Genomic DNA, 12,551 nt, shown 5'->3' with positions numbered 1-12,551 from the left:
ATAATACTTCCCAACATGAAGGTTCAAACACTGTTTCAAAGCATCTAAAATTCCTAGAATAAAATTCTGGAGGGGCAATAGTGAATCCTTTATCCCTCTATTTATTCTGATAGCTTCATCCTTTTATTGGGTAGGAATGATAATTGATGACTTCATTGAGACAATGTTCCCCTTCAGTTTTCTAAGTTTCCCAAAGTGAAAATGCTTAGGCATGTTCACAAATTTTCAGATACAGTTCATTCAATTGGACATAAAACAATACAAAGAAGTCCAGTTTAAAGGGTGTTTATTGATCATTAAGGCACAACGGTACATCAGCAACACAGTGCTGACATTTGAACACAAGTAACAGTTAAGTTATTCATGGCTTGTCAGTGCAGGGCAGTAGTGTAGTCCAGGGTATACTGTGGTATTTAATCTTATTTTTTCTGAGTGAACAGAGGGTCTTCTCCTGGTTAAGAATATGTTGTGAAAATCCATTAACTTATTAGAATAACAAATTCATGCATACATGAATTAGAAAATATTCAAAATATTACCATGGATAGAAAACTTTCACAGACCATAAAAAACAGGAAAAGCCATTTAGTAAGCCAGCTAATACCACCATGCACCTTATAAATAATATTTGGGTTCCTTAACGGAAATATGAGCTTATCAACTAAATGTGTACATGTGCCTTCTCTTATAGATAATATTCAAGTATTGCAATTAATAGTTGACTATTAATCAATACACTCTCTCATTTATTGAGCATGTCAGTATTCAATTCTCAGCTGATCAGCAGACACTGTCTCAGTGACCTTTTCACCCCCAGGCTGCACCGCTTGTTAAATTCAGACATATGCGAGTGACAAACAAAATGTGATCAGACTGGTTTCACTGAAAGTCAGATGGTAAAAACAACAGATGAATGCTGATTAATAAGCAGACACACACTCATTTCAAACCTCTTTGGTGACAAAGCACACACGCAGTCACACTATCACACAGACACAAAAAATATACAACTACATAGAACTCCACAGACTCATAAGTCTGATCTATTTCATTGCCGAGAATAGCATATCAAGGACTAACAAGGATTTCATCACATTTCTCAGAAAACTTCATCATAAACACCCTGCTACAGCTTTTGTGCACAAGAATAAGGCCACTTCACTTTAATTTAATGCATCCAGGTACAGTATGTAACTACCAAAACAGAACACTGTTCTCTGTATCGCTACATTTGCAGTGCAGTCATTTGAAAAGGCACCACACGCAATAAAAGTTGATACTTTCAGAGCATACTTCTAACCACACTTCTCATCGTTACCGCCAAATGTGACAGTTTAATTTATGTTGGTCACTGAAATGTTGAAATCATACATCCCTCGTTTCCTTGCTTATGAGATGCAGAGCTTGATGCCAACATGCAGTACCAGTCAAAAGTTTGTGTAGACTTTCTCATTCTGGGAAAGTGTGTACAAACTTTTGACTGGTACTGTATACTTTCTGTTATTATGATAACACCGAAAAGCCACGTATTATTTTGTTATGGTTAGAAATTTGCAAAGAGGAAACTGAGAATGTCTCCAGTTATAAGAATAGGGATGCATTTTATGTATCAAACCTGCAATTTTGGCTTAAATATACCTTTTTATGTGCATTATTCCTCTTTTCCCTGTAACAGACAATAGTTTGTTTCAAGTTCAATCCCTCATTCCCTTCTACAATCAGCTACTCTGGACATTCTCAGTGACAGTTTTGACATTTGGGATGGCATTTCTGATTGTTGACGTTGCAGCGACATCCTCCACTGGTGTCTCCAGGACCCTTGGAAAGGACCAGAGTAAGAACCTTTGAATTATCATGCAATTAAAAACTTGTCTTTTAACAACAAGGTCTGGATGTATACCTTCATTAGGGTCAAAACTTAAAAAACAAAACATGTGGGGAGACTTTTCTGTATCGATACTATCTAACCAAAGTTAATTTATCATACTGCCATTCCACAGATGTAGACCATCAACAATTGAGGACAGGTAGGTACATTTGTTAAGTTGATGCAATGACATGTGGATGAGACATGCAAGAAAAGCAGGAAAGATTTCTTACCCCTGGACCCCAGCGGGGCCCTCTGGTGACCCAGCAGATCTCAGTGTGACAGACAGTGCAGCGCAGCCAATCACATCCGTCCCTCTTCTGCACAATGATGCCGCACTGGGGACAGTGCATTGCCTCCCCTGACTGCACCAGAGTCTGTTAGTGAAACACAAAGAGAGTAAGATAGAGAACAAAAGATCAAGAGGAAGAAAGAAGGCAGGTGAAACGGGAGGATGTGGTTAAGTGATGCCTCTTTCTGCTCTGTAAGCACATAGAACACAACGCCATCGACCTCTGGACGTTAACATAATTGATATCTGCAGTTAATTATGGATTGGCTGTGCCACAGACAAATTCTGCTCAACTTTACATTTAACAGCAGTTCAAAAATAGAGTTAGACAGTATATACACAGGAGCCTTTTACAGCTCACCTTGAGTAGATGTGTTGTCCGTCTTGCAGCAGAGTCATTTATAGCGCGAGCTGCAAGATCATCCTGGTATTGCTTACAATTCATTCCCTCATGGATAAACTGAGGAGAGAAGAATAAAAGCAACAGGGACAGAAAAAGATATTGAGTCTCTGATGCATAAAGATAGAGTCATTTATGTCTTTAAACAGCACTTAGCCTGAGGCGACCAAGTGGAAATGTGACCTCTCTAAGCTGTGTAGTGTCACTGGCTTCTTTCAAAGGACTTGTCATTAATTAGCTCTGACTGATTGATTAACATGGTGCAATCTTAACCCCACTTGTGCCATAGTTATATGTATGTGCATGTTTACATGCACTTTTAACACATCTTGTCATGTGTTCACAACAAGACAACTTCCTCAAAATGATGTTGTTTGTGTGTATATACTGTATATATTTAATACCTTGCAAATCAGGCAGTTGTGTTTCTTGCAGACAGGGCAGTGGAAGACATTGACTGTGTCCTCGTACACACACCAGCCTGGACAGTCTGGAGTTGCGCAGTGGTAGCTGCCCTCACATCGAGACTCTGCCACTGACAGACCTCTCTGCAGCCAGCGCTCATACTCCTCTGCAGGAACCAACTGTTAATGACAAAAGGGAAACAAAGCGGAGAGGCTAGTTAATGCAAGTAATGTGAGCAAAAGGTTATAATCTGAGTTACAAATTTGAGTCCTAAAAGCAGGTGAACAAAACAACAGCTTGTTTCTACTTTATGCGATTAGATTAAGGTGTATAGTCAGTTTTTTTAGGGCAAAGATGTCCAGTAGTATGACTGGCTGTCAGTTCAGAGCCCTAACCCTAGCCCTTTTCTCACAAGATATCCTGTTTCTTTTCAATTAACCATCAAGCTATTGCCTGTCTTCAGCAGTCCTGGTTGGATCACAGTTTATTGTGCAACATTTAGCAGCTGTGGCCATGTGGAGCGGATGGCTAACTGTTGCTTAATGTCAGCTGGGCCACTGTCTGGGTCAAAAACAAATCCCTGCAGTGGCTCCGTCTCCTTGGCTACTTCTGAGAGTGTTGAAATGAGATTTCCAACAGCTTTGTACAGCTCAAAATAAGTGAATTGTGGTAATAGATGACAATGACCTACTAATTTGATTTTGCTAGCTATAAATTACAACACAATGTAGACTAAGCTTGACTTACATTTTTCGATGGTATGATGGTTAAGGATGCTAATATTACCTGCTAATACAGTAGTTAGAACTGCACTGTATCTCAGCCAGGTGTGTCAGATCAAAGGTGTTTGTTGGTGTAACTCACAGCTCTGATCTCCCTCTCCTGCAGGGAACAGGTACAGGCATACGTGTCATCTCTGTAGGGACAGGGCACCTCCGGCTCCTCACTCAGCATGATGACTGAACGTAAGCAGTCTCTGGGCAAGCACAAGCACAAACAGTAGCCTATCACAGTTATTTAATCAGACTAGGGAAAAAAATCTTGTCATGTTACTTGCACTGCTCCAGCACAGACACTGACCCTTCTTGCCCCAAACTCTTTCCCTTTTTCCCTCCCTTGACAAGACACCTTGCATCCTTAATTCCCCTTCTTCACAAATCTTACCTGCAGAAGCAGTGGAGACACTCCCTCAGCAGGACACCGTCCCCTGGCTGTAGCTCCACGTAGCAGATCTTACAGTCTACATGCTCTGGGTTAGGCACCAAGTCCTGGCCATCCATCATCACCATCCGTGCAAAATTCTCCCTGCGCTCCGCTTCCTTTGCCTGGGACAAGGAGCGGTGTTGTTGGGGGTATTAAACGTATGTTACATATACCACTTCCCTTCAGGTTTGGTCATGAGGGGCATAATGAGTTTAGTAATGCACAAAACCAGGTATTTTTGGAGACAATAACAATTATTATTCCTCACACACATACATACACACACAGACACACACTTTGTTTACCGTATAAACATTTATTTATTATTTTAATCTGTTTGACAGTATATACAATTACACAGTGCAAAGTTAAAAACTAGGCTAATACATTCAATTCTGTGACAACCGCCATTTTAAGAGTTCATTAAAAAGTCACTTGATGCTAAAAGTCAACAGTGATCATGATTGTCCTGCTTGATTGTCAATACAAGGAAATGTCTTTCATAGTCTTTTCACTAGAGCCTGACCAACATACAGTATATTGGTGGGGACAAAGATGTCTCTTATTAAGTGTTCATGTAGAAAAAAAACCTTTTTTAGAAAAAAAAATGTCAGTTATTGGTGTTGAAGTCCAGTATTTGTCAGGCTCTACTGCTTCACAGGAGCAGTGTTGATTCAAGTCTACAAAAGCACATAGATTTTGATATAAGAATACAAAGATTTTGGGGGGTTTTTTGGTATTTTTTTGGCATATATTGTTAAATAGGTGCACAACTTTCAGTAAATCTTGCATAAATAAACATTGAGTGTGTGTATGCCTGTGTGTGTGTGTTTGTATGTGTGTATGTGTGTGTGTGTGTGTGTGTGTGTGTGTGTGTGTGTGTGCGTGCATGTTCAGTAGTCCTGGTCCAGGTTAAACAGGATTGAGTTGTTTTGAGCCCCAGCACTCCTCAGCACCTCTCTTCTCCCTTTCTCCTTCAAAAAAACAGAGACAGAAGAGAAGAGAGTCAACCTGAGAGAGCCTCACCTAATATCTACCGCCATTCCCCACCATTGTGACCATTTCTTTCATGTTATGTTTTAATATAGCAGGCAAGAGTCACATAGCATTTGCAAAATAATTGTGTGTATGATTTGACTATTAATGGACAAATTAGAGGAACTTGATACCCTGTCAAAAGATGAGTAACAATGAGTGTCAAGTTTGGAAAGCACAGTGAGGTATTTTAAGCTCAGTGTACTGAACATATTCTTCTGCAGTTCACAATGTAATGGAAAAAGCCTGATAAACAACTTGACTACATCACAGGAAATTTCCATCATCGGCAGTCCAAACACATTAAAAGGAATTATGTTAATGATAATGTGTAAAAAGAATTTGAAATAAAGAGAAAGCTGTTAATGCAGACAGTAAAAATTTAAACCTCATCATTATATAAAAAAGTGCAGTAGAAAGCTGTGGATTATCTGTTACCTTTGCAAATAGTAATGCAATTTCTAGTTGCTATCTGAATAGAAAGTATGTCTTCCACAGTTTTCTAATGCATTTTTTTTCCATATGTGTACATAAAAGCAAGTTTCCTCACTTTATTATTTTCCTTATTTTTTCACCTTTTTACCAAATACTATTTGACCCGTATCTGCTCTTTATCTGTATGTAATGGTCACCAAATGGTACGTCTGCCTTTTTAATTTTACGTGGAGCAGAGTGTTTGTGCTGGTGTAATTTTGTTTTTCACCCAGTGTCAGATGCCAAAATAAGGTTTTAATCTAAGTGGGTGGAAGAAATTGTTGGTAGATGTGTACATACATGTGGGTGTAAGACTGTGGGTGGGTGCAAAGTTTCCCCAGTGGTACGTGTGTGTGTGTGTGTGTGTGTTTGTATGTGTGTGTGTGTTTTTCCTACCTGTTGGTACTGTCTGATAGCTTCCTTCTCCTGCTGGATCCGTCTGAGTTCCAGTGCGTCGGGTCGGTATCCCCCCGGGATGACGTAGTTCTCAGGGCGATTTGTACTGCAGATCTCACAGCCCGGCCGCGTTGGTTTGTTAATATAAGTGCAAGAGGGGCATGACCAACCCTGAAGCACAGATGAGCATTTTTATTCTTTATGTTTAATTAGTCTTGTTGAACTTTACCATTTATCTTTTCAGTAGTTGTCTCCTGTATGTTTTAACGTGTGAAAAAAGCTCTACATGCAAGTGATGGCTTATTAAATATTTTATCTTATGACATATTTGATCAAAACACTGACCATTTTAAATTGTGTGTGAATAACGAAACAATTAAACATACTTAAATCACAATACCATAACTCCTGTCTATTACCTGGATGGAGGTTGTGTTTGGACTCAGTGCTTCACTGAGTTGAGGCATCTCTAGGTTGATGAGATCCCTGATCTCACCGATGTTTCCTCTCTCTGATCCACCTAAAACATTTAAGGAGAAAATAATGTAGAAAGCAACCAGTATCAAATCTGCATGCACGTGTGTTTTCTCATTAAGCTTGTGTAGAAATGGTTTTGAATCTGTTTGATACATACATGCAAGTGCCCTTCTACACTAAAACAATTTTACCACTATGTGTTCTACTGACAACTTGGCTTTGTATAAGTACTGTGATTATGCTAGTACAATAAAATGGGTGTAACAATATGCTGTATCACATTGTATTCAGTATTGTTGCTGTGCTAAGATCATATCTTCTTTTATTGTTGTAGCATCTGGAAGTTTTTCTTTCACAGTATATTATAAAGCACTGCTTTTGTTTCGTGTGGTACTGCGGCTTTAAATAGGTCAGGCAATTTTCCGCTGATTCACTTCCAAGTCTAAAATATACTTTTGAAAAGACATATCCACAAGTGTACCACCACCGAACAAAAAAAGGTAAACTTACTGTGTTCATTGAAACAGGAAAATTTAAACAATTCACAACTGTATGACCCACTGTGACAGACCGACATGCTAATTAATGCCCTCACTCACCAGTGTTGCTGCTGGTATTGAGTCTCGGGGGCAAGGTGGTGTAAGGTCTCCGATCTTGAGATACAGGGCCATTTGCAGAGGTAGGAAGGATGTGAGGTGTTGGGAGAGATAGAGACGGAGGTCCAAGGAGGAGGGCACTCTCCTGGTCCTGCTGGAGGGCCTGGAGTGTCAAGCGAGCATGGCGGGCTGACAGCAGGTACAGGAAAGCTGTGTCACCGTCCTGACGGACACCATATGAGGCCAAAGAGCGCTGGTCGGTGCACAGGCACTGGCCAATAACCCAGCGCTGCACCCGTGGGTGGAAGCCATACTCAAGGAACATCTGAGGTGGTAGAAAGGGAAAGAGAGAGGGAGAAACTAACTTTTCAAGCAGAATGATCTGGATTCAGCAGGGCAAAAGTGAAGAAGAGAAACATTTTTCAGACTAACCTGCTGTTTCAGCACTGCGGTAGTCATATGTGGGAAAACTTTCACAGTGACGCAACAAGATGAAGAAGAATCTTCAACTATAACAGCCAAACTATTAGATAAAAGGAAACACAAACCATCAGCCTTCAAATTGGTGATAGATTTAACAAAAACTGTTAATAAGTCTAGGATTGAACACATTTTTCACTGTACACAATGTTTTGAAATTTTTAAATCTTAATAATCATCCTCCTACTTGATTTCAGTGTCTTCATAGTCTCTGGCAGAGGGTTGGATCTTGAGCGCGGCATGTTGACGGGCAAGCGTGGCAGCAAAGACAGAAGCAGACTGCATGTCACCTGCTTCTATGGCTCGGGTCAGCTCTATGCACGTTTCTTCTACAGATGGATACACACGTACATACACACGTGCATGCACACGGAAACACAGACAGGCCCACACAGGTGAACATACAGGCAAGCGAGTGCAGAGGATGTTGCCATACCTCCAAACAGCCACTAGGGGGCTAACAATGATTCAATGAATGAATGAATGAATAAGTGAATAAATAGACATTAGTTTTCTGGATCCATGAGGTACAACTAAAAATACAATCAGATAACATTTGATAGAGGTAAAAAGATCTTCAATATACTCACCCGTTCGTTGCAAGGCCGAGGTGTTCTGAAGATGGAGACCATCCAGTGGGCACTGTGTACCATTATCTTGAGGGGCAACTGCCAATGAGAAATGTTGAAAAGTACTTAAACAAAGAGATACAAAACACAAGACAGAGACCAACAAGAGACATTAACTGTTCCACACTGTACGACAGACTTCTCTTATTGACTAATTTTGCTCTGTCTGTTGCCGTAGACTGAAATATTTAACTCTTTGTCTACACAGGGAAGTTAAATTTGCTAATTAGTCTGTTACACCCTCCTTTACAGCACGGAATCTACAAATTTTACATCAGCTTGGATGCACAAAAGGGAGGTCAGTCCTGAAAAACTCCCAATTTATAAGTCTGTAGAGCAGCCCAGACAATCCTTTCTTCTACATTTGGCTGTAATGATTAGCCAATTAATCCATTAATTGAACGGCAGTGAATGATCAGGAACTACTTATATAATCGAATAATGGTTAGTCATTGGTCAGCCTTTTTCTAAAATGTGAGCATTTGGAGCTTTCCTGTCATACATTATAGTAAAACTGAATATATTTAGATTTTGTTCCATTGATCAGACAGAAGACATTTCAAGATCAATCACCTCGGACTAGCTGAGAAGGTATAACAGGCATTTTTCACTTTTTTCAGATATTTTATAGCCAAAACGATTCATCGACTAATCGAAAAAGTAGCAGGCAGATAAATCGATGATGAAACTAATCATTAGTTGCAGCTCTAATCCTATGATGCTCCCAGGCCAACTAAGAAATGTAGATCTTTATGCAAGTCCTCGATCTCATCCTGAGGTCTCCTCCCAGCTGGCTGAGCACAGTGAATCGCCCAAGGGGGATTCCAGAGGGACATTCCTGAATCGGCAGCACTTTCTGCTGCTGTTTGTAAGTTCAATAGGATAGTCATAAAGCCACAGTCATCCATCTGCATACATTTATTTGAATACTGTTGTGATGTCAGCCCAAAGTGGTTATAAAAGTATGTAAGTTTTTATTATTACACAATTACATTCACAACTTTTCTGTACTTTATTAGAAAGTGAGTGGGCAAACAAGGGCATATTATGTAAGTAAGCGCAGGGAAATTTATTGAAATTCCCACTGAAGCCAAAATATGAGGCTCGGTTACAGTGGTTGAGATTGATTATAGTGATATTAACAAGCAACCAGCGAAGCACTGAAAGACTCTTTTGTTCAAATAAATAAATAAATAACCAAACAGTTCAATACGTCAGGCTCAGCTTGCACAAACTAAGTTTACTAAAGGGCAAATGAATTCCACCCCTTGATAATACATAACAAATGTGTAGGTTTAAATGTTCACATTTGCCTTGTTACAAGGCATTAAATATTTACCTATTTCTCCATCTTTTTGAGTGTTTGGCAAGAAGGGTGACTGACCTCTGTGTGCTTCTCTCAATGATGACATCACCACGGTAGCCCACTCTTGGGCCTCCTGCTCACAGCGAAAGTTGAAACTAATGCGGTCATGTGGAGGTGCCGCTAAACTCAGCTCGTGGCACTTTGGTGACTTCACCTCATAGTTTACCGTCCTCAAATCATACTCTGCGATGGTCTGGATGTAAAGAGGAAGAGAGAGCGAGAATGAGAGGACATGAGGTAGAGGGAATTGGGGAAGCAAAACGATGTACGCCTTTGTCTGAATCATAGGTTACGTCATGCTAAAAAGGCAAATACATGCCTTACTGCATGAGTGCATTTGTACTTGGTTTGGCAATATTGTAATATTGTGGCTGTAACAAACTTAGAAATGGAAGTGTTACAGTAGGTAGCTAATAAAGCCTCAACCAATGATAAGAATGAACAGAATTATACTGTAGATTGGCTCTTAGTCAACACTTGGTCAATTTACCAATTAATCAGCTGGTAGAAAATTACTGTGACCATAATTTTGGTAAACGGTGAATCGTTTAAGTCATTTTAACATTTCAACTGATTATCTTTTGGTTTTAGGACAAAAAAAACAATAAATCAACAATGAAAGTAATCATTAGTTGTAGCCCAACTGTAGATGTAACAATAACATATAACATTTATCTTATCCCAAAAGACAAAACTAAAGTGTTTGAATCTAACTTTTTCCGTGCCTTTGTATTGTATTGCATTATACTTAGAGGTGCTTCTAATATTTTGTCCACAACCCTAACCCTAAATCTTAAAACACCTCTCAGTATAACACAAAATAATTCAACGCCACAAACTAAAGGCCCCAAAATTACCATAACGTTGAATCATCACCTCAAACAACAATACAGGCTCTGTATTTAACTCTGCCGGGTAACTTTCAGAACAGCCAGAGCTGTCATGCTCAAGGACACCTCAGCAGGATGGGTGTTTGTCAATATGGTGGCTTTAACCTTTGTCCTCTAGGTCAGTGATTCCCAACCTAAATCTGAGGGGGTCCATAGATGATTCATAGGATAATAAACAAGACAAACAGTAGTATCATCTGATTTTTCTCTTTCCAGGCCTGTAAAAAATCTGTAATGAGAGGTCGGGTTTATTGCTTAGTTTCACAGGATCACAAGCAATGCTGGATAACTAAAACAGGCAGCTGCCCTGGGCCCCAGACCCTTGGAGAGACTGAAGGCTCCAGGTTCACTGTGTGGCAATTAAGTTTGTGGTTATTGCAAGTTTTTGGGGTAATATGTACCAAAAAACACTCATAACCAATCTTCTCTTATCTCAAAGAGACATTTTAATACCTTGACTATTATATTATGTTTACACAATGCATACTAATATGATAAAATGTTCGAAACAAATATAAATATGCCCTGAATTAAATTAACACAAACTAACCCAAAGCAAACCTGGAGCAAAATGAGATTTAAGCAGCAAAATATAAAAAAAGCTCCGACTGTTTGTCTGCTTTATTTTCTGGAGGCTACCTGATGGGTGCCTTGCATACATAATGAATAGAAAGAAAGAGTAGAGGGGGTCAATAGGGGCCCACAGGTTATTTTTGCTCTCAGAGTCTAGCCCTGGTCACAAGCCAAAAAAGTTGGAAACCCCCGCTGGTCCCCATTAAAGTGAAATTCGTTTCACACACAAATCTTTGCACTACATGCCCCATCTAGCATTTTAAAAATGATGATGATATGATATGTTTTCATCAAACGGGGAGTTCCCCACTCATACACACATCAAAACAAGCCCAGCAGCACAGCTGTGTAGCTGGGAACTCACCACACTCCGGCCAGTCCCGGTGCTGTCCTGCAGCGACAGCCGGAATTCCCCGGATTTCCCCGGGTCCATGCTGAGCTGCAGGCGGAGTGACTCATCACCTGCTCCCGGAAGACACAGCGGCCGAATACCCGAATGGCACACCGACACCCGCACCGACATGAGGACTGTGAGGCAGCCAAGTTGAGACTGCGAGGCCCCATGGTGGTGCGACGGAGCGGCGGACTGGTCCGGTGTGAGACCGGCGGTGTGAGTCCACCCGTCCGAGCTCAGCGACATTCTGCCCGCAGACTCATGTAGAGAAGAAACACAGGGTTGTTTATTTACCTCCTGTCCTCACGTTGTTACCAGCCCTTTAGTTTAAGTATCTTCCCTCTCACAGCGTTGGTAACATCCTGTCTCGTCGCTGGATGTTTTAATCAGCACACTGACAACAGGAAGCAAGTGCGTAGTCTGACAACTGTTTGGAGCGACTTCCAGAAACTCTCCAGTCCAAGTGAGAGGTTTAATGGTCTCCTCTTCCGTTTTAGCTAAAGCTCCGATACAGGCAGATATGACGTTTCTTTTCCCACTCTAATAGCTTCCTACACCGTACCAATTACCCTTCTAACATCAAGGTTAGTGTATTAGTATCGTTACATAATGGTAACACTGTCTGAGTGTTTTGATAGTGGTGCGTATGCTTTCACTTCGCTTTGCGCATGCGCTACTGGTATGGTGACGTGTGCTGTTGTAATATTCATGAGGGTTGTTGCTTTTATTAGCTGTATGACAAGTTAGCTGGTTTTCCCCTCCGTTGGCTTTTGGTTACCATCACAAGGTGATGCATATTAGGTCTCCCACAGACAGATGTTTTAAGTCTGCTGTTATAACGTAGTGCAGTAGAAACATGTAGGTGTTTCACAGTATACAGCATGTGTATGTGTGTGTGTGTGTGTGTGTGTATGTGTGTGTGTAGGCAGGCAACATATTTGACCACAAAGGGGCAGCAAAGCATCCCATATAATAAAATATATATTTATATATATACTGTATATCTTTTCTTATCTACATTCTCTCTTCTTTTCTTTATGAATCTGAAATCAGTTTTTGACATGTTCTGCAATT

General features: G+C 40.4%; 1 protein-coding gene and 1 long non-coding RNA gene across 2 annotated transcripts; one reads left to right on the top strand and one right to left on the bottom strand.

The window, feature by feature from the left end:
* Window positions 1-269: 269 nt before the first annotated feature.
* On the bottom strand, window positions 270-12,470 carry shrprbck1r (sharpin and rbck1 related). The gene is made up of 14 exons (XM_042399718.1): window positions 11,448-12,470; window positions 9,639-9,813; window positions 8,216-8,293; window positions 7,813-7,954; window positions 7,578-7,668; window positions 7,149-7,470; window positions 6,492-6,592; window positions 6,073-6,243; window positions 4,129-4,289; window positions 3,829-3,940; window positions 2,964-3,143; window positions 2,521-2,619; window positions 2,101-2,244; window positions 270-1,818 (listed from the first exon to the last, which is right to left on the bottom strand). Exons 1-14 carry the CDS (start codon window positions 11,721-11,723, stop codon window positions 1,738-1,740), a joined length of 2,133 nt encoding a protein of 710 aa, XP_042255652.1. The 5' UTR covers window positions 11,724-12,470; the 3' UTR covers window positions 270-1,737.
* Window positions 4,240-5,598, top strand: LOC121888282. Its single transcript, XR_006093179.1, has 2 exons — window positions 4,240-4,325; window positions 5,156-5,598. It is a non-coding gene; the product is annotated as an uncharacterized LOC121888282 (long non-coding RNA).
* Window positions 12,471-12,551: the final 81 nt, after the last annotated feature.

Source organism: Thunnus maccoyii, chromosome 21 (assembly GCF_910596095.1).
Source record: "Thunnus maccoyii chromosome 21, fThuMac1.1, whole genome shotgun sequence".
NCBI classification, from domain to species: Eukaryota; Metazoa; Chordata; class Actinopteri; order Scombriformes; family Scombridae; genus Thunnus; species Thunnus maccoyii.
Note: the sequence above shows the minus strand (reverse complement) of the source record. Positions and strands in the feature narration are given on the sequence as shown.